Here is a 23,719-nt window from a genome sequence, read left to right on the forward strand (position 1 = left end):
TTCAATTGTATCACAGTCGAGTCCTTAGATTAGGCCAGCAGCTATGCCATGAACATCGAGGAGAAGTTGAAAAGGAGGCAGGATTACAGAGTCTCCCGTAGTGACCAGTCCAGTCGACCCAAGTCGAGTTTCCCTACCAGAAGAGCAAGCTCCCCTAGGAAGGAAGACTCAAAGTCCACCCCTAGAGTTGACCTTAGCAAACCCGACCAGTCTGGACCCGCTTACCACACTAGATCCAAAGTCAAGTCTAATGAGTCTACTATTCGTTGTTTTAGGTGTCAGGAGTTAGATCATGTTGCATCCAAGTGCCCTACCATGAGCAAGAATATACACTTCGTAAAGGGTATTGTCGAGTCGGTGTCCGATAGTGAGAGTAAGGGTGAGTCGTTTATTGAGGAGGATGACGAGAGGAAAGTTGTAGAGTTCGACAATAACGTTGAAAATTGGTTGTCTATCTGTCATGTGTTGACCGCACCCTGGGAGTCGGCCCCATCAAAATGGTTGAGGAATAATACTTTTAGAACCCGGTGCAACTGTGAGGGTCATGCGTGTGACGTTATCATTGATACCGGGGCATGCGAGAATATGGTGTCCGAGTGTAGTGTCTACCTTGAACCTAAAAACCGAGAAACTGTCACAACCCTATAAGATGGTTTGGTTCAAAAAGGGAAACAAGGTCCCCATCACCCAGCGTTGTTTAGTCTGGTTTTCCATGGAGGAACACTACCACGATGAGGTGCAGTGTGATGTAGCCCCTATGCACGCATGCCACATCCTTTTGGGACGTCCCTGGCAGTTTGACCACAAGACCATTCATGATGGTCGTAGGAACACGTACTCGTTCATATTTAAGGGTCATAAGATAGTCCTTCCCGTCAAGGAGACCGGGTTTCCCACGGTGGACAAGCCTGAGCGAGTTCCCCGACTTGCAGGCCTATCCTACCGGTCTTTCTAGGACCATTGTCGGGAGGATAGTTATTGTTATGCCCTTGTGGCCAAGCCGTCGACAAGTACGCCCTTGCCCGTTCCCGCGGATGTCGCGGTCCTTATTGATGAGTTTTGCGACATTATGCCAGAAGACCTCCCAGATGGCCTTCCTTCCACGCGAATTGTGCAGCATGCTATTGATTCTGTGCCAGGGTCGAGTCTCCCCAATCTCCCCGCATATCGCATGAACTCATCCGAGCATGCCAAGTTGTTAAGGCAGGTTCAGAAGTTGCTCCGAAAGGGCTTTATTCGTGAGAGTGTGAGCTCTTGTATAGTGCCTGCCCTGCTCACTCTAAAGAAAGACGGGTCCATGCGCATGTGTGTCGATAGTCGAGCGATCAATCGCATCACTGTCAAATACCGTTTTCTCATCCCCTGTTTGGACGATATGTTTGATATGTTGTCTGGTGCTTCCATTTTTTCCAAAATAGATTTTAAAAGCGGGTATCACCAGATTCGTATCTGGGAGGGGGATGAGTGGAAGACGGCATTCAAGACACGTGATGGATTGTATGAGTGGTTAGTCATGTCATTTGGGTTATCTAATGCCCCAAGTACTTTCATGAATATGATGACCCAAGTGTTGCGTCCCTGTATAGGAAAGTTTGTCGTTGTGTATTTTGATGATATCTTGATTTATAGCTCATCTTTGTTTGACCATTTGAGTCACCTGCGTCAGGTCCTAGAGATTTTAAGGAGCGAAAAGTTGTACATCAATGCCAAAAAGTGTGAGTTTATGACGTCCAGTGTCGTGTTCTTAGGTTTTATTGTGTCATCCGATGGAGTTAAAGCACTTTCTACCGCCGTTTTGTGCTAAATTTCAGCACCCTCATGGTTGTGAACACCCCAAATTTTCCAAAAAATCCAAAAAAAATATTTTTTGACCCTAGTTCTATCTTCTGAATAATCGATCAATTTTTAATCAAATTTCCATTCATTTCTCGGATTCGCTGGAATCCAAACTCAATTTTCTTTCTGACCTAATTTCTCATCCAAGTTGGATATCCGGATCTAATTCTGATCCTGGATCTCTTATTGTTCAAAAAATAAAAAAAAATCAATTTATGGTACTTCATCGGGTATTTTATCTAAATCCAATCTCAATTAGGGATCCAAAATCCATATTTTCTCAAAATCTTGGTACCAAAATCCATTTCGGGGGTCATTTTCTGAAATATATCATGTAATTTTCACAAAAACCCCATTTTAGAAAAAATTGCAATTTCAAAACCAATATCTTATAAAAATCTTTCAAAAACCTCGTTTTGGATCCCATTTTTTAAAAACCCCTGTATTTTCCTCATATCTTTAGAATTTTTATCAAAAAGAATATAAAAAGAAAATTTTTCGGAAGATATAGCTTCCTACACCGTTTTTTAGAAATTGTAGATAGACCTTCTTTCTGAAAATTTTTCGTAACTAAACCTCTTTTAAGAAAACCTTATAAACAAACCCTCTTGTCGAAAATTTTAAAACTTGGAGGACCCAAGTTGAAAATCCCAACGGCCTTCCGTTGCGAGAGAAGCCGCAGAAACCTCCCGCTCCCTCTCTCTCTCTCCCTCGAGCTCTCCCGATCTTTCTCTTTCTGCCTATAAGAAGAGGCATCCAAGCCTCCTCTCCTTCACCGCTTTTCACCCCACCATCTTCACGCTTTCTTTCTGATCTTCTTCTCCCTTTCCCCTGTTCTTCTTTTCTTTTTTCTGAAGGAGCCTGATCCACTCAGTATTCAAAGGAAGCGCCCTCTTCCTCTCTATTGGAGTCAGAGCCAAGATCGATCAGTCCTCCAAGCGATCGCCTTCACTCCCGCACCCCTCTGCTTCTTCACGATCATCCTCTCTTTCCCCATCCTTCCCTTCTTCTCATTTACTCCATTTTTGCTGAATCGAGAGAGATTTCAGCCCCTGCAACAACAAATCTGGAGAGTTCCTGCGATTAAGAACTGAAGATCGACCGCTTTTCACCCCCGCACCCCATGTGCTCTTCACGATCATTTTCTTCCCCCTCTCTCCTCCTTTCGATCATTTTTCTCCCATCGACTGAAGGAACCACCCTCCAGCAGCACGTATAGAAGATTCATTCCCTGGGTTTCCACCTCCGTTGATCCAAGGTAAGAGCTCCACCTTTTCTCATCAGATCCTCTAAAAAATCGCCATTCCAAGCTTTCTTTTCTATTCATTATCTTCCTTTCATTTCCATTTTTTACTCATTAAATGCATGATTTGCAGGGTCGATCTGCATATAGCAAGATCGACCTGCATATTGTGATATCAACGGGATAAATATATTCCTACATTTTTTTTCTTTCTTTCTTTTCCTTTTTCCTTTCTTTTGCAGTTCCTCTATGAATTTCTTTTTTTTTTGCACATTCTGAATGGTTGCTTATATTCAATTTTTTGTCTCTGTTTTCATTTCTTTATTTGCATTTTAATTTCCTACGCGCATTTTGATTTCCACTTTATATTAGACCTTCGGTTCTATTTTATACATTTTTCTAACATACTGGGAGTCGATGATGCTTCGCAATACCATCACCGATTCACCCGGATTTTGGGTTTTTGAGTTTATTTTAATCCTTTTTTTTATTATTATTGTTATTATTAGTTTTGATTTCCTTTTTTTTCCTGTTTGTAGCTTAATTTCTTTTCCTAGTATCGATCTCCTGCTTATATTTTGAATCTTTCTCTCGTGAGGTTTGATTCCTTATTTTCAATTTTTTTACTTTACTTGTTCATGTCTTAATCCCCTGTTACACTCTTTATTCTTTTGTAAATGGCAATTTGAAATTGCTGACTGGTCTTAGCGATTTGCATTGCCTAATACTGCATTTCTACCATTTGTAATTTGAAGATGTTACTTATCCTGGCCATTTTTATCTCATGAGATTATGTTTCTGCAACCTGTGATGGGGGCAATGTCACCATTTTTTTTTGTGATTTCATATTGCTGCAAGTCGTGAATTGAAAATGCTATCTCCAAACTTTATCGTTCCCCCTCATCCCTACCAGATGTATTTTCACCACATTTTTCTTTCTTTATCTAAACCAGATTCTCGTACCTGTTAGGTCAGTCCTGTAAGTATTATCTAGCATCACTAGTCCCAGATGTTTCCTGCATCATTAGCTATTATTTGATCTTATAATACATTGATGGCTCCATTGCATCTCACGTTCTTATCACTTTCATTAGTCACTTTTATGTATCCAGCATCCCTGCATCCCATCAGTAGTGTGAAAATGAACTGCAACCATCGTACATCTCTGCTAGAATTTCAAGAGTTCTATGTGTTGTTGTTCAAAGGGGAAGATCAGTAAATAGCATTAAATTTGGTAATTAGATGTACAGTAACCCATTTAGAAAGGTTGATCATCTGTCTCAATCTTCTGGGACCAGTTATATTCATCTTTTGTGTGTCACGTTGTTATTGAGCTTGTTGAATTGGGTTTGTCTATCATTGATCATACCCCAGAGAAATTTGTTTACTTAGCAGTTCAGAAATCTTCTGCTAGCTTATTTTACTAGCATGGGTTTTAGAATCCGCAGATTTAAGCCACATATGGCTGGAATCCAAGTCAGTGATCAGAGGGTCTTGATTCCAATGTTTGTCCTGTTTGAGCTTCAAGAGATCACTGATCAACTTGACTACATTTCGAAGTTATCTGTAACAGCTCAATCAAATGGTTCGTCTGGATTTCGTATTTGCCCCTATATCAGTCTCCAAGATCCTCGAATTCCAGTTCACATAACCTGCAAATAAGGTAATCCATTCATTTTTATTTTTATTTGACGTCTGATTTTCGCATCGCTCCTCACTTACACTCAGCTAATTCAAAGGCATCGATTCATGTTATTCCATTCGTGTTTTAACATATCATCCATGTTCATCATATTCATTACACCAATTCTTGTTCATCCATTTTCTGCATTCATGCTTCGTAAACATAACATTAGCATTTTATTTGAATTAGCTTTCTGATTCATATGCAACATACTGATCGGATAACCCAATTGGATTTAATTGCCATAGTAGATCTAATTTTAATAGTGCATCTGATCTGTTATAATAGTAAATCTGGTTTGCTGTAAAATAAATTTGAATAATGGATTTAAGTCATGAAAAACAGGTCTGAATAATAGATTTGATCTGCTGTGAGAATAAGTTTGAGTAGAAAATCTGGTTTACTGTGAAAAACCCCTGCTGTGCCACCTACAGCAACTTCCAATCCCTCACACAGTTACACTAATCCATTATTCTCACCACCCACCTCGTACCATGCACCACCTGCTAAACACACTGTTTCACCACCTGTGTCTACTCCTTGCACTTAGTCCACCAAATAGCTCAGCATCAATTTGCATCATCCCCATCCATGCTTCACGATGTTCTTTACTCCCCTATTATATCTCACAAGCATTCAGCATCATATGGCATCGATTTCAGCATATCATTCATGCCACCTCCGTATGATTTACTCTGATTTCTTACTCTGCACATTGAATTTAATCTATTGATATTTTCTGTAACTCTGTAAATATCATTTCATGCTTTACATTTGCTTGATGTTGCTTAAATCAAAATGTTCATAAGGATCTATGCCAAATTTTTCCTTAGATTGTGTATTTTCTTTTCTAGGTTTCATTCTTTTTTTTTTTACTTTTACTTGGGCAAGTCATTACCCATTAGTGTATGCCCTTATTTCTCATGGCTCTGGTATTTGAGAAATGGCTGGGATTGAACGACCAGGGTGGGTCAGTCTCTCTGTTTGTGTGATCACCCCAGCAATTGCCCATCCTTCACACCATTTCCTAGCCGCCTCCCATCTTAAATCATATTCCAGCACATAGGATCTCCAAGCTCCCCTGCACCCTTCCAATTATCTTCATATCCCACCTTCTCACAGCAACATTGCTGCAACTGCAGCAATATGGTCACCCCTTATTATCCTCTAGTGGCTGTGTCTACTATCTTCACATCACCATATCCTTACCAGCGACCTACTATACACCATTTAGTATCACTTACTGTCTTCCCAGCTGCTACTCAAGACAGCATGCACCCATCTTGTGCTTGCACCTATAGCAGCACACACACATCCATCATCCGGCATATAGCCACCTTCCAGCATTATCACTATCACCTACTTACAGCAATGCATTTGTTGTAACACCCAACACCCTCTCCTCCTACTTACCTACAGCACATCACTTATTGTGATTGCTACCACAGTTGCAATAACCCCACATCTTCATTGGCCTTTACTGTCATCATTGCTACCTACAACACTGCATCTTCATGACCAGCATCATTTCCCCTATCAATAACAATACCTCATTCCCTACACTTACTTCTTTGTATTTCCACACACGCTACACTACTTTATTTCCTGCATTATACAGAAATTGTTGCAAATACCTGTATATTCATATGCATTCATTAAGTATGTGTACCCTGCTACCTATGCATTTGCTGCCAACACTTATACCACAACATCATTACTACCTATGCACCCCATCACAGCAAGCACCTTCATTTGTGTTGCTGTATATTGCATTCACCCCTCACAATGTATTCCTATATAGCATATATACATATGTCTCCAGTTCAGCATCCCATATATATTTTCCATTTCATTGTATTATATCATATGAACTTCCTCATTAAGCATAGGGTATACCATATACATATTTTTTTTTAGTTTAAGCTTTGCATTTAGTATATTCATTCTCCATTGGAATGCACATTTTCAGGTATGTCTTTAGTTTTAATATAGCATTTTTTTTAATTCTCCTTCTATATTTTGCCTATTATCTTGTGCTGACTCTATTTTTGCAGGAAATATGTGAGAAAGGCTGATCTCCTTTCTAGCTTAAGACTTTATCATTTCAATTTCAATTTTGTAATAGCTAGATATCAACGAGAATTTTTCCTTTCCAGTTTTAGATTAGAATGTATGAGCATCAAATCGTTTGTTTCATATCATTTTCCTCTTTTATTTCAAAAATTCACGAATGGAAACACAAATGGCACGTGCACCATTCTAATAAGAGGTAATTAATCTTAAGCAAATGACCCACATTGATGGTCATAATCAAAATGTGGGCAATGCTAAGGATTCTTATCTTTTATGGAATAACATTGGATCCACACTAGATCTCTTTTAAAAAAAAAATCATCATATTTTTAAATATTTTCTTCTTTTATCAGAGTTTAACTTAAAATTAACTCAAAATATATATCAATGACCATAGTCAGGATATATTGAGAGTTAATTTCATTTTAAACTCTATAAAGGCACTAAAATGTGTTTTATTCTTCATCTGAATTTATATATGATTATTATATAATACATTTCTGACCATAGTCAGAAATGTATTATATCTTCAATCTTATTTTAATTCATTTAAAGAATGAAATGTGCTTTTCAAAAACCCAATTTCACATTCTTTTTAATTCATTTCATCATTTAAGATAGAATTACATCATATTTTCAAATTATTTCAAATTTTCTTCAAAAATCAAGTGATTTTGAGACAATTCTTCAAATATCTTCTTCATTTCTCAAATCAATCTTCAATTCTTATTCATAAATTCAAATTCATCTTCCTATTCTCAATTATATTTTTACTTCAAAATTCAAAAATTCAATATTCTAATTTCAAAGTTCAATTTAACTTTGAAATTCCGAATTCATCTCTAAATTGAAAAATTCAATTTCCAACTCAAATCAAATTTCAGAGTTCAATTCAACTCTGAAATTCCAAATTCATTTTCAGGATCAAAATTCAATTTCAAATTCGATTCAATATTCAAAATCAAATTTCAAAGTTCAATTCAACTTTGAAATTTCCAGATTCATTCTCTATCGTTCTTTCCAATTTCAAAAAAACTGATTTAGTATATCTCTCAGAGCCTAATGATGCTCCAGTTAGAAGGATGGAGAAATGGGAAAATATATTAGTTAAAACAGGTCGGGGTAGGCCTAAGAAGACTTGGATGGAGATGATAGGAAAGGATATGAATGCTTTGAACCTCACCGAGGACATGGCATTGGATAGAAATGATTGGAGGAGAAGGATTCATGTGGAAGACTCAGAATGATTTTCTTTTTTGGTTCATATCGCCGACCCCAATTGTTTTGGGATGAAGGCGTAGTTGTTGTTGTTGTTGTTGTTTAAGTTTTTAAAAAAAATTGAGGCTTACGCTTTATGCCTCGAGGCTTACGCCTCGCCTCAGATTTTGGTGGAGTGCCTCACTACGCCTTAACGCTTTTCACAACATTGTTCCCAATCCTCTACCTTTATTTGATGTTCATTGATGGCTTTAAGACGATCATCTCCAACGAGAGCTTTCTCAACACCTCCTTAAATCTTGGTGAGCTTTAACGATGGTTCAAGAGAAGTTCTCATCACAAAGCCCCAAAGTTTCTTCCCTCTAGATGATTTTTCATGGCGGATGTCCACATCAAGTACTTGAATCCATCAAGTTTGAAGGAGAACTTCACTCTTGATTCATGCTCCATGATGAAAAGATAAAGATGAAGAAAGTGATAGCACCTTTGTCACGATCTTCAATTACCACAAGAAATACTTCCAAGATCAAGACAACCCAATGGGCTCTGATACCATGTAGTGAAGTATGTGAAATTACAAATAACAAAAGTGCAAAGTACATACAAGTCCAATAATGGACAATTACAAAGAAGATAGACAAGCACTAAAGTGCACAAACAAAAGTCCGCTAAGGGACAGTGTCAATAGCTAATAAAAAGTGAATATTACTGAAAAGTGAGGAGGAAAACAATGTCCAGACACGTGGGGATTACTCCCCTATTTATATACAAAAGAAGAGGGGGAGACCATTGGGAGCTCCCTTTCGTACAGTCGTTGGGGCCCCCAACGATTCTATAGAGTGGGGGCCCCAATGCAAATAAACAGGAAAATAAAAAAAGAAAAGACAAAAATAAAAGAGGCAAAATAGTTGTTTTTAATAAACAACTATTATTATAGATGTAAAAAGATAAAAATGCCCCTATCGGGGCAATCCATTATAATATAGGTTTATATATATATATATAACAATCGTATCATACATTTTTAATAAAAAATCTAAAAAATCCAAAAAAAACAGTAAAAATTCTAAAAAATCATATGACATAAAATAATGATGAATTGCACAAACTACGTAAATAAAATCACATTATGAAACATTTATGTCTATTACATACCACAAGAGTCATACTTTCATATTACATAAAAAAAGCATCTCACAAGACCAAGTTTTTTAATAAAATATACATACATCAATAATCATAATCATCATCATTATCTTTTTTTCTTTCTTCAATATCCACATCGTCCCCAAGATACGTGGGGTCTTCATCATGTACCTCTTGTGCTCCTTCCATGTTAATTCATTCAATGTTCTATTCGTTCAAAAGCGCATTTGCTTTTCCTTTAACCCATGCATCCAATTCATCAAAATGTTTCAAATTGATAGGATCGATTTGCCTAAAAAGATGACATGAAAAGATTAAAATTAGTTGAGTTTTCAATGAAAATGACAAATAAACTTTACAATTTTATATACCTTTGCCTCAGTCGTAAGTTGTAGTGAACGTATACAAGGTCATTGAGTCTTTTGTACTCCGATCTATTTTTTCTTTTGATATAAATTTGCTCGAAGATTCTCCAGTTTCTCTTGCATCTACTTGCACATGTTTGGCTTAGAATGTGAATGACAAAAGCCCGCAAATTTAGAACATCACTTTTAAACTTGGCCCACCACAAGTCTGAAAAAAAAATAACAAAACAAGAAATCAATTATAAAATAATAACAGATATACAATCATACAAAACATCATAACTAAATAAAAATTTGAAATTCAAATTGAAATAGACAAAATAAATTACCTGGACGCATTGTGGCACGGTTTCGCATTGCTGCAGGTCTCCCCATATCATACAATGTATTATCATAAGTTTTCATTTCCTTATGAATTTAAGCTTGAATGCTATAATTCGGGTTCAGAATTTTGATGCAATCCAAAAGTCCCTTTTTGACTTCTCTGTTCATTTTAAAAGTAGGAGAGTATTTAAATGCATGATTTAAATAGTATGTTGTAGCATGAAAAGATAGATGAAGTTGCATAGTTCACCTATGATTAATGATGTTCCATATAGATATGTAGAATTTTTTCTTCCCTTCAAATTATCTTTAATGGCCTATTTTGCTTTATCCATGGCCTTATAGAGATAACCCATAGTTGGTCTATCTTCACTGTCAACCAATTAAAGCACATTCACCAAAGGTATACTTATTCTCAATAACTTCACGCATAAATCCCAGAATTCACTTCTTAATACAATATTTATAATTTTTCTAACATTTTTTTTGTATGCATAGAGATATGTATTTTACTCATAAGATGAAAACAATTTTTTTAGTACAGCTTTATTCTTTACTAAACTTTGCAAAATCAAAAAAAATGTAGCAAATCTAGTAATTGCACTACAAATTAACTTAGCACCAATAATGTACTTTCTCATTAGGCTCAAAACTTATGCATGATTATAAATAAATTTAGTAATTTATTGACAGCATTCAACTTCAATTGTCTGATGTACCTCATCCATGTTGACAATGTCCTCAAGTATGAGGTCTAAGCAATGGGCCCGCACACGGGGTTTAAAAGAATGACCCAAAATTTTATGTCAATTTTTTACATGTTGCCCTATAATTTGTTGTATTATCAATAATAAATTACACAATATTTTGAGGTTCAACATCTATAACAACCCGATCAAAAACTCCAAGCAATACATTTGATGCCTTGGGTGTATCGGATAGATCAATTGATTTCAAAAACATGGTTCCTTTGGAGCAATAGACAAAGAAATTTATCAAGGTCCTTGACTTTCTATCTGTCCACCCATCTGCCATGATGCTACACCCAATTTCTCTCAATGATTGTCTCATCCCATCACAATATGCCTTCACTTCTTTCACATTAGCATCTAAAATCTTTCCTCTTAAAGAATGATATGAAGGCATCTTGTATTCAAGCCTGATATTGGTTATGGCCTGAACATGAAAAGAATTTGCCGTATTGAAGAGAATGCAGTCATTATAAAACCATCTCCCAATCATGACATTTGCTTGCTCGACTAAATGTTGAGGGGTCATAGAAGTATGAATGTCGAGGTGTGCCCCAAGGGCAGTCCTAGGAGGGAAAAAACTCCTAATAGAGCCTCTAGCTCTACCTCTTGATCCTTCTCTAGAAGAACTCCCTCCTACTCTTCTTTTTCGTTCTCTTATGGTTGTACACGCGGCGGTAGCCGCGACACTACTATTGGCACCGACCACACCTTTCCCCTTCGCTGCAGAACTTCCTACTTTTGATCCTATGTAATGGGTTGTAAGATCATAAGTAGGAAGCTCATATTCGTAATACACATCCTCTCATGGCATCCCATACCCTATTTATGTCTCATTCCTCTCTTTTTCTTGTCTTTTTTATCTCAAATCATCAAGTAATTACTGGCATTGTCATTTTACGACATCTGACAATTTGCTTGACGTGCATGCTTGCACATTATAATGTGTCCCAACTAAATGATGCTTCAACTGAGAAATACCACCCAAAAAACTATTTTTTCAATAGTTGCATTTGATTCTCAATCAGTTTTCACTTGTTATTTGAGTACAACATTGCCATGTCAGATCTTTTGATGTCATCTTCCCCCAAAACACTCAATAACAAGCAAAGAATAGGAATTTTTTACCTTAACCCACTTCCTTGGGTGGAAAAATGGGTGGAAATGCACTCTTATTTGAGAAAACCCTCTCTCTTGCGCACCAATCGACCCCAAAACTGATCTTACGGAACCTAGGGTGCATGGGTTCCCTTCTAACCGCTACTCATGTATAAAAATCGGCCCTTAAGAGGGCTTTTAAACCCAAAATAAAAAAGACCAAGATGCCTTCATATCATTATTTAAGAGAAAAATTGCATATTATAATGAGATGAGGCAATCATGAAGAGAGACTAGGTGTAGCAGCATCACAGATGGGCGGATAGATAGAAAGTCGAAGACCTTAATAAATTTTCTCGTCTATTACCCCAAAGAAACCATGTTTTTGAAATCAATTATATGTATGATATGCCCAAGACATCAGATATATTGCTTACAATTTTTTATCAAGTTGTTGTAAAGATTGAACCACAAAATATTGTTCAATTCATTAATGATAATACAGCAAATTATAGGACAGCAAGTAAAGAACTGAAAGAAAATTTTGGGTCATTCTTTGGATCCCGTGTGCTGCCCATTGCTTAGACCTCATGCATGAGGACATTGGCAGCATGAATAGGGTACATTAGGCAGTTGAATGTTGCTAAGAAATTACTAAATTTATTTATAATCATGCATGAGTTTTGAGCCAAATGAGAAAGTATCCTAGTAGTGCTGAGTTGATTCGTATTACAGTTACTAGATTTGCTACAAATTTTTTTATTGCGCATAATTTAGTAAAGAATAAAGTTGCACTAAAAAAATCATCTTATGAGTGGAATGCATATCCCCATGCACACAAAAGAAAGCCCATGGAAATTGTAGATACTGTATTCATAAGTGAATTATGGGATTCATGCATGAAGTTATTAAGAATAACTATACCTTTGGTGAAGGTGTTTCAATTGGTTGACAGTGAAAACAGACCAGCTATGGGTCATCTTTGTGAGACAATGGATAAGACTAAAAAGGTCATTAAAGATAATTTGAAAGGAAGAAAAAAATTTACATACTTATATGGAATGTCACTAATCATAGGTGGATTGAGCAACTTCATCAACCTCTTCATGTTGCAGCATACTATTTAAATCATGTATTTAGATATTCTCGTACTTTTAGAATGAATAAGTCAATAAGAAGCTTTTGGATTGCATCGAAAGGCTGAGCCCTGATTATAGCATTCAAGATCAAATTCATAAGGAAATGAAAACCCTGTCACAATGCATCTAGGTAATTTATTTTTTATTTCAATTTTATATTTCAAATTGTTATTTAGTTATGATGTTTTGTATGATTGTATATTTTTTATTGTCTTATAATCGATTTCTCATTTTCTTGTTTTATTTAAGACTTGTGGGGGAGGGGGGTAAGTTTGAAAGTGATGTTCCAAATCCGAGAGCTTTTGTCATTCGCATTTTAAGCCAAACATGTAGTGCAAGTGGATGCGATAAAAATTAGAGTGTCTTTGAGCAAATTCATACCAAAAGAAGAAACAGATTGGAGCACAAAAGGCTCAATGACCTCATTTACGTTTGCTACAACTTACGACTGAGGTAGAGATATATAAAATTGTAAAGTTTATGTCATTTTCATACAAAACTCAACTAATTTTAATTTTTTCATGTCATCTTTTTAGGCAAATCAAAAAGTTATCAACAAAGATGCATAAAGAGCTATGTCACAGGGATTCGACCAATCGGTGCCGCACTCGCGTTGACGCGACGCGACGTAGGTGTGCGTGCAGGTGCGACACCTGCTGTGGTCAACCTGACCCTGGGTGCGATCAACGCACCCAAGGTCATTTATGTCCAACATTTGGACTTTAAAAAAAACACCCAATGAAATGGGCTTAGGAGAAGAGGATTAGGGCAAATTTTTTTTGCCCTAATCCTCCCAACTTCTCCTCCTGAAGCTGACGCCGACGCCGACGACGACGACCTCTCCTCCTGAAGCCGACGCTACGACCCGTCTCCCGACGACAACGGCGACCTCGAGCTTCCGGTACATATTGTCTCTCTCATTCTCTCCTTCAATCTCTCTTTTTCTCTTAATCTCTCTCTCCCCTCGTCTCTCAATCACTCTCTTTGTAACTGTTTCAATCCCCTCGAGCTTCCGGTACGTATTTTGGATCACCAGAATTTGTCATGTATACAAGTTTTTCTGGTGATTCAAGAATCAAAATCAATGGCTAAAGATATCAGTTTTTTTTCACATAGAAATATTTTTTCATCAAAAAATCATGATCCAAGAGTCGATTCTCACTAAATCGAGCATTTTAAACACATCTAATGGTTTAGATCTATCATAAGACACTTCAAAACTATAGGGCAAAATGGAGCAAAATGAGAAATGAGGCCTAATATGTGCAGTTCTCATATATATATATATATATATATATATATATATATATATATATATATATATATATATATATATATATATACACACACGCATACATCAGATTCCTTTAAAACTCTTATTTGTGATGTGTTTAATGCTTAATCCAAACCTGTAGATATGTTTATAATTGCTTACTCACTATGCAACATGCTTTGGACTGAATTAATTTAACAAGAAATAGATAATATTCTAAAAATAATAAATAGTATTTTTTTAAAATTTTCATTTAAAAATATCACTAATTTATCGCAATATTTTCAAAATGTGGGTGATATTTGTGACACGCACACCTAAGTCACACAGACTCAGCTAAAAGGTCGACACACTCGCATCGCCCGTACCCGACATGGGTGCAGCTTCAAACACGGGGTGGACACGGACAACTAAGTGTTGGACTCGGTCAACGCATTGGGGCCGAGTCTGTCCACATTTTGGACTCGGACAACTTTGACCAAGTCTATTTTTATCCATTTATTTTGGTAAGTTTGTGTTGTTACTTCAATAGAATTACTTTTTATTTTTGCTTTAAAATTTATAATCTTATTATTGTTATATATATATATATATCGTCGTGTTCCCATGTCCAAAAATTTTGAAATTGTGCTGCACCCGTACCCGCACCCATGTGACATAGACGCACACACACCAATTAAAATAGAAAGCATAGTTGTTGGTGTTTTTCCTAAATCCGAACATGCATGTATTGTAGATACATTTATCATGGCTTGTTGCTAGAAAATATGCTTTGATATCGAATTAATTCAACCAAAACCTTTGATTTTTTATCACAAAATTTTGCTACAATACAGCCTGTTAATTTTAATTGGATCTCTTTAGAAACCCATTTAAGCATAAAACTAAAGATACCTAATTTAATGCATGTTTAGTGAAAAAATATGTCTGCAAAGTGGACTCTACACTTATATATATTTTATAATCCCATGCTTAGGAGTGTTCACCTTGCATTAATGTTATTGTTATATATTTTTCTCGTACCTTTCGGTATTTATTTATACGTACTACTACTATATTTTTTAGAACTTATTGCATGTCATTGACCTTGCACTCAATATTATCAATCTTGAATGTGTGCATAATTGATTTTAATATAATTTTTTTATGTTTTCAGGACAAAAATGATGGATAAACGGAAAGAACTTGTGTCATCCTCATCCCCACATGTGAGTTCTGCTGCTAGTGTTGGTGATAATTGTAGTGGAATTGATGATGGGGGTCACTATGAGTACATGTAGATAAGCTTGCAAAAACTGAAAGAGGTGGTGAAAATAAGAGATTTCAATACAGACTCTGTGAAAGAGATTTTGTTGGGTCTTACACAAGAGTTAAGGCTCATTTGTTGAAGATACCAGGACATGGCATTTCAGGATGCAGAAAAGTTGATGAGGCAATCCGAAGACAATACAAGAAAATACAAGAAGAATATGAGAAGAGGAAGACAATGAGTGATTCTTGTGCAATTAGTGTGTCATTTTTAAGCCACCAAGTAGATGATCAAAAAAAAAAAGTGAATGTAGGATATAGAAGAATATGAACAATACAAGCATCATTCAATACATATAGAAGGGAGGAGACGGATAAAAAAGTATAGAGGTATTTTTATTCCAGTTCACTACCATTTAATGGGGCTAGAAATCCTTATTGAAAGGATTTAGTTACTTATTTGGCAAATTGTAATTTAAGTGTCATGTACCTTCAAGCTCAAAAAAACTATGAACCACACTTCTTGCAAAAGAGAGGGCAAATGTTGAGAGATTACTAGAAATTAAAAAATACTCATAGGAGCAAAATAGAGTTTCCATTGTTTCTGATGGGCGAATAGATATTCAAAGGCGTCCACTAATCAATTTCATTGTCTCTTCGCTTAGTGACCCAATATTCTTAAAATAGTTGATGCATCTGAGGAATATAAAAATGTTGAGTATTTGAATGGGTTATTTATAAAAGTAATAAAAGAAGTGGGAGATTAGAAAGTAGTACAAATCATCACAGACAATGCTCCAGTTTGTAAAAATACATCATTGAGTTAGGAGAGTGAGTATCCTCATATTTTTTGGACTCCCTATGTAGCACACAGCTTAAATCTGACCCTCAAGAGCATTTGCAATCCCAAAGAAGAAGAAAATTCACCATCATATGCTCTATGTTTATGAATTGAGAAATAAAAGAAATGTCAAAAGCATTAAGAATTTTGCTGTGAACCACCATCATGCTAATGCTATATTTAATAGGCATTCTGACCTGAAATTGTTGAAGGTCGCTGAAACACGTTTTGTGTTCATCACTGTGATGGTGAAGAGGATTAAAGAAGTGAAGAATATTTTTGTTAGCATGGTGACTGATGAGAATTGGATATTCTATCATGTTGATGATGATATCAAGGCTCAAGAAATTAAGAAATTCATTATTGATGATGAGTTTTGGGACAGATTCGTATATTTCCTTCAATTTACGCAACCTATTTGGAAAATGTTGAAAGAAGTTTATAAGAATGACTCCATGCTTCACAAAGTTTATGAAATGTCGGATAATATGATTGAAAAAATACGAGATGTAGTTTTCATTCATGAAGGAAAAAATCCTGCATAGGATGATTCATAATATTTTAATCATATTCATTCAATTTTAGTCAGAAGATGGGATAAGAGCAACACTCCTTTGCATTGCATGGCACATTCTCGTAATAAAAAATATTATGCAAAAAAGTGGCAAAAGGTGGTATTAGTTGTGTTCCTCCAAATTTAGACTCAAAGTTATCAAGACATAAAAATATGTGTATGATAAGACTTTATCTAGAATCATATATTCTAAATCAAGTTAAACAAGAGATTGAAAAATTTGCTTCTTCGAGATTATATGGACATGCATTACTCACGAGAGAGGACGATAATATAGATCATATCACATGGTGGTCAACATTTGAATCAGAAACACCTCTTCTCCAATGTCTTGCATTGAGATTGTCATCTCAGCCTGCTAGTTCATCTTATTGTAAAAGAAATTGAAGCACATATTCTCAAATCCACAACATGAAGAGAAACAAACTCACCAGCAAGCGTGTAGAGTATTTAGTATATGTTCATTCAAATATTTGACTACTTTCATGAACCAATGATGAATACAGGTACTAATTTATTCTCTTAGTTATTTGATTATTTTTTAGTTTTTTCATTTAAATATACTTGTATTTAACATTTTTAAATTGTTTTAAATTTTTAATAATGCAGACAAGGATCATCCAAATTTTGAGATGTAAAACCAGAAGAGTGTGACTTAGAGGAAGAGCATGATTTCAACATTACAAACATGGATTTATCTGAGCTCAGTCTTCCTTCTTATGATGCATTTGATGATGAAGCAGAAAATTATTATAATTCATTACCTCATCGTCATATACATTGTGTAGGATATACTTTTGGTATGTAATTATGCATCTTTTGCTTCTTTTGTTAGTATACTTATAATTTAATTTTTTTTTGCTTTACTTATTTGATTGTTTCTATAATATATTTAAGTTGATTTAATTGTGGTGTTAGTTTTTATGATATATAATAGAATTGTAGATTGTTAATTTGATTTATTGAATGCATGATGATGAATTGATTTGATGATATTATGATAATTATTTTTTATTTCATTAGTGTTATTGTTGTTAACTATTAAAACTCAAAAATTATATATATATATATATATATATCAGAGTTACCGGAAGCACCTAGGTAAGTGGGGAAGCGCGCTTTGGAAGCACGAAACGTTGCACTTCCGAAACGCGCAGGGAAGCGCCATTTTTTAATGGGAAGCATGCTTCCCTTTAATGTGAAGCGTGCTTCCCATCACGCTTCCCCCATTTTATTTAATTTTTTTATTTTTTTTTTATTTTTTTATTTTTAATTTTTTTTTTTTGCTTCCCCCACGCTTCCTAGGTCGCTTCTGAGACGATTCCCGATTCGCTCCTAAGTGGTCTCACGCTTCCCGCTTCCTAAAATTTTGAAAGTGCCTTGCTTCCCTCTCCCGCTTCCTTAATTGACAAGCATGATATATATATATATATATATACAATTTTTTATATTTTTTCCTTCCAGCAACCTCGCACCCGCGCACCCAAGTTTTTCAAAGTGCCGCATCCCCGTACCCGCACCTACACCCATGTCACATAGATAAAGAGCAATTTGATCCTATCAGTTTGAAACATTTTGATGAATTGAATGCATGGGTTGAAGAAGAAGCGGAGGCTCTTTTGAATGAAGAGAACATTGAATGGATTAACATGGAAAGAGCACAAGATGTAGATGATGAAGACCCCACTTATCTTGGGAACGATGTGGATGTCAAAGAAGGAGAAAAAAAAGAAGATAACGAAGATGATTATGATTATTGAATATTGATGTATCATGTATTTATGTTTTATTAAAAAAACTTATTCTTATGAGATGTTTTTTTATGTAATATGAAAGTATGACTTTTGTAGCATGTAATAGAGACATAAATGCTTCATAACGTGATTTTATGTATGGAGTTTGTGTAACTCATCATTATTTTATGTCATGGTTTTTTTAGAATTTTTACTGATTTTTTCTGATTTTTTCTTGATTTTTCTTGATTTTTTAATTTTTTTTGAATTTTTTTGAATTTTTTATTAAAAATTTATGATAATCCCACGTGAAGCGCTGATGCAGAGCACGTCCCATACCCAACAGCACACAACCATGTTTTTGAGTTTGGGTCCAGACCCAAGACCCGGATCCAGCCAAACCTTTTTAAATAACCCAACTTAGGGTTGCGTGCGGGGATATAGAGAACATTCAGAAAGTGCAGCCGCAGTTTCTTTTTTTTTCCTGTTTCTTATTACGTTCCCTGTTATTCATTTCAGCTCAGTGGTTTTCCTTGTTAGGTTAAGGTTTAAATTGTTTGTTTTACTTTTTCATTAAGTTGAGTTCATTGTTAAGTTGATTCTCATTGAAATAAAAATAAAGACAAAGGTTTCAGTTTACACCACCGAGCCGGTGGCCTGTACTCTGCCTCAACTCCAGTTCGTTACCCACGCCGAGCTCGTGGCTTCCTTGGAGCCGGTCCCCAAGCATTGCATAAATCCGGCACCTCCACTGCATTAAGCGCCCTTTTTTTCAGGATGGAAAAGAACATGGAACTCCTTAAATAGAAACGAGAGAGCAGTCTTCCACCCTCCTGAGAGATATGGGACTATCAGTTTGTCCTTTTTGACATTTAAAAGTGTTACACATTACATGAATATTACCTGTATGAATATATGTAAATTTCTTAACTATACACATATTATGTATTTATTTATAAATGTTTATCATTTTTTTTTGTAATATCTTACTCATATTAAAGGTCTAATATACCATGCATACATGTAAGAGTGTAAATTACCATTCATAGTTTCATACTACGTATCACTAATGCAATCTTTATTACATATTTATTGATGGTGTTTTTAATAACCAATATTTTCCCGAGAATTTCCCAAGAAAAAAAAAGAATTTTACAATCTCCCGAGATTTTCTCTTGCCAAGAAATTCCCAGGAATGTTATTTGCGACTATGATATCAATTAAAGAATTAACTGAAAACAGGAACTCTTTCATAAAGTGACAAATAATCTTCAAATAGAAGTTTGGACGCTTCTGCTCCAAACATGGATCCTTACCAAACTATAATATGACACAACCATATGATATGGAAGACCAAACAACTAGTAATGACACTCAACATTCGGTACAAACTCTTTTTTATCTTTGAGAGCCATGACAGAGAACGACTACCCTCTAAGACTCCAAACCCAATTACCAATGAAACTATCAGATTAAATGCAAAAAAACTTACAGCATACTCATATTCTCATTGTGTTTTAGTTGCAAGATTATGATGACAGGTTCTAATATCTGATCAGATTCGCTAGAGATGATGATGACCATGAAGCAGAAGGTGATGAGAAACAGGTGACTATGATAATGATGATAAGGTACCTAAAGGATATAAGGGAACAGGTTATCTTAATTTACCGGTTAAATCAAAGTTTATTCAAAGAGGTTCATGAATCCTGCACAAAAAGGCACTCATCCAGTAACAAGAAATTTTGCTCGTAACCACGAAGATATTATGATTTAGTAACATATCGTGACATATCCCAAAAATTGCAAAAGCAAGAATGATACCATCAAAACTAAAATATTTTACTCTCCAGCCTCATCTATGCTGAAAATACAAAGGATCAAACCCATCATGGAGCCAAATGCCAGGCCCATGCCTTACCTTTTGGAACTAAACATGCCTGATTGCATATACATGGTCATCTCGAGCATATCTTTTGTAGAGCAGAAAAATTCAATGCTCCCGTATCCAACATCATCCAAAAAGCTCAGAAAAATCTAAGCTTAAAATAAAGATTTTCCAGTCTTCCATCCACATATTTATTACCTCTATAAAGCATAGACTCGGCAACCTCCACCAATCTGTCACTGGAATTTGATTAAAGTCAGGCAATCTCCTCAACACAGGATTAATGACTCAACTAGCAGTTTAAAGTCTTCAAAGATCTTTGGACAAGGCTGTTTTAGGACTGAAAATTAGCCCACTTTGAAAGTGCCTCTAGGAAAACCTGGTTTGCAATGGGCCAACTGCCCCATGACAAACTTTTGTTGCAAGGACAGGTAGATCAGATGAAGTCCCACTTCCCTTTATCCCTCCTAACTTCCATCACTGATGTGAATACAGTAGATACTTTATATAATTGCTATCTCTTAAAATGGTAAGCCTTACATGAGAATTGCACTACAACTAGGGGAGGTCCTTTTATTTAATTGTTTTGCGTCTATAATGAGCTTCCCATGGATTGAATCTCGACTTCCCAATGCTAACGTAAATGTCGTTGCACAGCCCCCAGTTCTCACAAAAAAAACTGTATCTTCTCACGGTGCATCCTAAAACCGCATTGTTGCCATGTAGCCCTCATATGGAAAGTGCGTTCGACGCTCTGTTCCCTGATCCTCGTTGCATGGCAAGATGGAGTTAAGCTTAAACACAAAGAGTTAAACTTAAATGCATACATAATCTAGTCATAGCCTTTCCCTCTCATAAAGTAGGCTACTTCTCTATAAACCCGTGTTTCCATCATAGAAGTGAAAAGTTCATTCTCCAGCACAGCTCCCATGGAATGCAATGGGATCCATCATGCGGCATTTCTTTCAACACCCTACTCTTCTTCCATGCACTCTAAGTGAATCCGGTGTTGCTACGGTAGTCCACACCACACTTCATTTTATCTGCGGGGTTTCACATGCTACAGTTTTGTTTACATTCCTCTCCTGAAGTCGAGCGAATGATTAAACCAATATTACGAAGCCTAACGATAAATTCTGATTATCATGCATCGCGATACATACAGAAACATGATCCCCAACTATCTATTGACCACTGAAACACGAATCGTTCAACCAATCCTTCCAATAAACAACCTACTATTTAGAAACCCTAAACACGGAACGATTACTACCAGTCAAAACAATGCATAACCCTAACTTCCCGAAACTAAAGTTCACAGTTTGCGCTATAATTCACTGAAAATACGATAAAATCAATCATCATGAACCACGAAATAATTAAAAACTCTACTCCAGAAAGACAGACAGAAGATCAAAATCTGAGCAAACAAGAACCGCCGAAAAGAAACGGAGAACCCTAGAAATCCATACCCAGTACCGCCCGGACTGAGCTTCCGCGGCGTCCTCGGCCCGCCCCGACGCCGCAGGCAAGTGGCCGAGGCTCATGAGGGTGGCCGTGTGGATCTGGTCCTTGTCGGGGTCGTCCCGAAGATCGTTGTTCGACGCCGAGATCGCGAGGGCCAACTGATACTGGAATTCCTCCTCCAACGAGTAGAAGTCCGCCGCCGCCGGGGCGGCCCTCCTGTCGCCACCGATGGTGGCTAAGGCAGCGCCGGCGGCCGGAGAAGGGGCGGAGGACGAAGGCGAGGGGCTCGCGGGGACGGCACCGGAGGTCCAGGAGGGGGACGTGCGATTATCGGAGCCGCACGATTGAGAGGACGTGGCCGCGGCGGAGTCGTTCGATCGGGGCGCCTCATGGCTGCCGCCGATGTGCAGCTTCCTGAAAATGTGCTTCATCCTCGGCATCGCGGGAGGGACCGCGAAGACCGCGACCCTCTGTTTATAGCTCTTTGCAATCTTCTAGTGAATGACAAAATTACCCTTTCAAATGCAATAAAGACTGAAGAGTTTTACTTTGGAAAGCATGGATGTACCAGAGAGAGAGAGAGAGAGAGAGAGAGTACAGTTTCATGACCCTAAGCTTCTTTGCATAAAGTTTGGAGAGTTACTGTTATAATTAATGTATAGTTTGTGGACCCAAGGGGTTTGGCGTAGTGGAATGGGGTCTAGACTGTTAGTTGGGCAATCTAGGTTCAAATCCCATAGGCATCATCCCTCTGTTTAAGCTGAAGCTTGGCGACGCTCTGGGGTCGAGGCTTAGAAGTTTTACGCTAACATGGATAGAAACCATAGTACGGCAGGCTGAGCCAACGCAGCTAGGTCTTTGCGCCTGGGGCGGTTTCTCCGAGTAAAACTCAATAAAAAAAATAATGTATAGTTTGTGTGCTTTATTTAATGCCGTTATTCATTTTTTTCTCATAAAAACTTTAATGTAAATATCACTTGTTAAACTTGGGTAGTTTTGCTGGGAAACACTGAATGTAGGCCTAGAGATCCATGACTTGAAACTCATAAGCCAGAAGATCCTAACCTTTTTGCATAAAGTTTGAATTGGTGGAACTAAAATGGTGAGCAATTGAAGCAAATGTGAAAAATAAAAGAGAATAGTATTGTACAAACGAAATTTACTACTTACTTTGCTAGTCTAGTTGTATGAATAAAACTCTATTGGCATAAAAACTTACAAAATACAAAAAAAAAAAGAAAAAAGATATTCCAAAGGAAATTTACTACTTACTTTGCTAGTCTAGTTGTATGAATAAAACTCTATTGACATAAAAACTTACCAAATACAAAAAAAAAAGAGATTCCACACAAATACATGAATAGGTCTTAACTCTATGGCACTTACTACTAGATTTAGATTGGGCGGTAGTTACACTGCACAAGATGCTTTATGGATGTGAAGAGGTCAGGTTTACATGGATTTGAGAAAGTTACCTTAATACTTAAGATATTATAGCTTAAATTGATTAGGTTGCAGTATTTTGCAAAGAAAAAAATGATTTGATTAGAGTGCAAGATGGGATCTAAGTTTAAATTAACTATATCAAAGTTGGGGTTGAATGCAACAGATTTAATGTGTGCTTAATTATGAAATGATATTTTGTTTAAATATAGTACGGGCATGTAATGCCATTATGTAAGGCATGACATAATTCTAATTAATTCAAAAGCCTGGTAGATTTTATGATTTATAGTTAACATTGCTTAACATTATGAAGAAAAAATCTTGTGTTGATTGTGTTCATTTAGTTTCTCTAAAAAAAAAATATCTACATTTAG

At 36.3% G+C, this 23,719-nt stretch overlaps 1 protein-coding gene across 4 annotated transcripts in view; it reads right to left on the bottom strand.

Moving 5' to 3' along the window:
- Positions 1–22,336, bottom strand: part of LOC149829309 (serine/threonine-protein kinase EDR1-like) — a 64,977-nt gene extending 42,641 nt beyond the window's left edge. For 3 of the 4 annotated variants that reach the window (XR_016434438.1, XM_090018031.1, XM_090018033.1), the window contains exon 1: positions 21,905–22,335. Coding sequence is in view for 3 of the 4 variants with exons in the window: in XM_090018031.1 (XP_089874157.1) it covers positions 21,905–22,330 (426 nt within the window). In the remaining variant the exon portion in view is untranslated. Of the gene's footprint in view, positions 1–21,904 lie in introns of all 4 variants that reach the window. The other variant, XM_090018032.1, reaches the window with a different exon arrangement.
- Positions 22,337–23,719: the final 1,383 nt, after the last annotated feature.

This window comes from Nuphar pumila, chromosome 9, assembly GCF_984573655.1.
Source record: "Nuphar pumila chromosome 9, dmNupPumi1.hap1.1, whole genome shotgun sequence".
In the NCBI taxonomy this organism is placed as follows: domain Eukaryota; kingdom Viridiplantae; phylum Streptophyta; class Magnoliopsida; order Nymphaeales; family Nymphaeaceae; genus Nuphar; species Nuphar pumila.